The sequence below is a fragment of the Sphaeroforma arctica genome, assembly GCF_001186125.1.
Source record: "Sphaeroforma arctica JP610 unplaced genomic scaffold supercont1.3587, whole genome shotgun sequence".
Classification (NCBI taxonomy): domain Eukaryota; class Ichthyosporea; order Ichthyophonida; genus Sphaeroforma; species Sphaeroforma arctica.
Genome location: NW_014036971.1, coordinates 1 through 3,075, shown reverse-complemented (window position 1 = coordinate 3,075; position 3,075 = coordinate 1). Strand labels below are relative to the sequence as shown.

At 38.9% G+C, this 3,075-nt stretch overlaps 1 protein-coding gene across 1 annotated transcript; it reads left to right on the top strand.

Moving 5' to 3' along the window:
• Positions 1-965: 965 nt before the first annotated feature.
• SARC_13680 (hypothetical protein) lies at positions 966-2,852 on the top strand (the record flags this gene model as incomplete). Its single annotated transcript, XM_014292190.1, has 3 exons — positions 966-1,062; positions 1,327-1,522; positions 2,686-2,852. Coding segments are annotated over 3 exons (460 nt in total), but the record flags the coding sequence as incomplete, so codon positions are not given.
• Positions 2,853-3,075: the final 223 nt, after the last annotated feature.

The following is a 3,075-nucleotide window of genomic DNA, read 5'->3' as shown; positions in this document are numbered from 1 at the left end:
ATATATATATATATATAAATATATGTATATATATATATATATATATATATATATATATATATATTTATATATATAATACAATATAAGTATATATTATTATGTATATTATTATATATATACATTATTATTATTATTATTATATATATATCATTATATATATATATATTTATATATAATATTATATATATATATTATATTTATCATATATACATATTATATATATATATATTTATATTTATATATATATAACATAATATATATATATAGATATATAATATAGTATATGTATATATATATATATATAATATATTATATATATATATATATATATATATATATATATATATATATATATATATATGTATATGTAAATGTATATGTATTTGTATATGTATATGCATATGTAAATGTTTATATATTCTGCTTGGCGAGCCTCTCGCGGTCTGTTTAGATATGCTCTTGCGCTCGTTCACGGTGCGATTGGCCGCAGTTGCTGTCATTTGTTCTGAAATTTTCTTAGCCCTCTTTTGTTCTGCCTATGTCGAGTATCGAAACTCTTAATGTCACATCATGTATATGAGTGCACTGTAGTTTGTTTATTCACATCGATACACAGCAAGTCTATGTGTACTACATAAATGTAACCAGTGGTGTTGCTACAACATATCGCTGTACTAGGGGGCTTAGGTCTCCTGGACCTGTGTCCTATTTTCTGGGTGCAAGTACCTTCTAGCAGGCTACACCACATACGTAGTCCACGTAGCATGCTGATCAATCTCTGGCCTATACACAGCGAACCAAATTCGCGTCGTTCAGACCACCTCGGTCGGCCTGCGTGGTGCATTTCTATATCTCGGCTCAGCAGTCGATGCCCACTTTGTTTAGTTGGTTGTATCGTGGGAGGGGTCAGCTATTGTTTATAACGCACACTTGACTATCGAGTGAAATCCCCGCAATGACTGTAGATCAACGGCCAGATCCTGCACGAAGATAACTATCTGGGGAAGGCCGACGAGCTGGAGGCCCGTGCAAAGGATACCGATGAGGACATGGACAATGAAGGTACCGAACTATTGCACAGACGCTGATCAAGGATATGAACCTGTTGTGCAGGTTATCGTATTCTCTGTGTATGGTGGAGGAGGCTGATTAATCCGCACATACGCACGTGCCCTCTGCACTCACCCCCTGCACACGCACTCCGTACCAACACACCTACGCGAATACACCGCTCGTAAACAACTAATTACACACGCCTTCCTTCCTTCCTTGTGCCCATGTCTGCACGCATATACTTACAATCAAGCTCACCTCTACCTGACACAGATAACCTCAAAGATGGAGACGATGGTTTAAGGACGGAGGAAGACATTGAAGAACCGCAAGTGCAGCAGACAGAGTCGGGCACCTGGACGCTGTTAACCCACCCAGCCATCCGCGTGCGTGCGTGGGCCGTGTGTCTGCTGTGGTTTACGTCTAGCTTTGTGTACTACGGGCTGACCATGAGCTCTTCGACCATTGGGTATGTACTCTGCCACTCTGTGCTATAGTCTGTCTACGGATATTAGAGTTTCGATTCATCGCGAGGTCTTCGACCATTGGGTATGTACTATGCTACCCGTATGCTATAGTCTGTCTACGGATATTAGAGTTTCGATTCATCGCGAGGTCTTCGACCTTTGGGCATGTACTATGCTACTCGTATGCTATAGTCTGTCTATGGATATTAGAGTTTCGATTCATTGCGAGGTCTCCGATCTTTGGGTATGTACTATGCCACTCTATGCTAAAGTATATCTACGAATATTAGTTTCGATTCATTGCGAGATCTTCTACCTTTGGGTATGTACTATGCCACTCTATGCTATAGCCTGTCTACGGATATCAGAGTTTCGATCATTGCGAAGTCTTCGACCTTTCGGGTACGAACTATGCTACTCTATGTTAAAGTATATCTACGAATATTGAAGTTTCGATTGATTGCGAGGTCTTCGACCTTTGTGCATGCTTGTCTGTTGTATAGAACCTCTTGGCCCCCTCCCTAAACTTCTTTAGATAGCGCTGGAAGTGTTTATTCCGAGGCACATCCGCTGCTCCAGGTGTAGTAGCTATTGAGATACGGTGGCAATTGTGGGGAGGTTGGGAATGCAGTGCCTGGAATCGAGTGCTATATCGTCCTGTGTATGAGGTTTACATGTGGTGTGGGAACGCCTGCTGTTGATCTCAATAGAGTTTGTGTGTCTAAGGGGTGGTTCAAGTGTGCATAGTTACCGTATACCCCTGGCTGGCCTGTTTGCATTGCATTTCCTGATCTTCGAGCGCTCGATTCAAATTCCAGTGGCATCGTGTTGTGGAGTTCGTATATTCTATTTAGCAAAGCATATGCCCATGCTGCTATTGTATGAGGTGTTATACTGCTATTGTATGAGGTGTTATGCTGCTATTGTATGAGGTGTTATGCAGCTATTGTATGAGGTATTCTTGCTGTGGCACCTGCTTGAACCACTGCGAATTGCCGAAATGCCGGTGTATTGTACACACGGAACTGCATACATCGGGCTGTTTCTGTGCACGTGGGTATGTTTGTGCGGCAATGTGTGTTGTGTACTGTAGTCTCATGGCCAGCTTTCATTTTACCTAAAAGTGTACCACTGAATCCACTCGCCCTGTTTCTTCGCCGGTCAGGTCTAATCTATACTTCTCCATGTGTCTGTCGGGTATCACCGAACTGATAGCAACTGCGGGCACCTACCTACTGACGCTGTGCGTAGGCCGCAAACTCTTGGTGGTCATGGGGCTGGTCATAGTCTCTGTGTGCTGCTTTATGGTGCCTGTTATAGGTCAGATTGAGGTATATGTCCATATATTTTCATATTTATATATCTATCTATCTATCTATCTATCTATCTATCTATATATTATATATATATATATATATATATATATATATATATATATATATATATATATATATATATATATATATATATATATATATATATATATATATATATATATATATATATATATATATATATATATATATATATATATATATATATATATATATATATA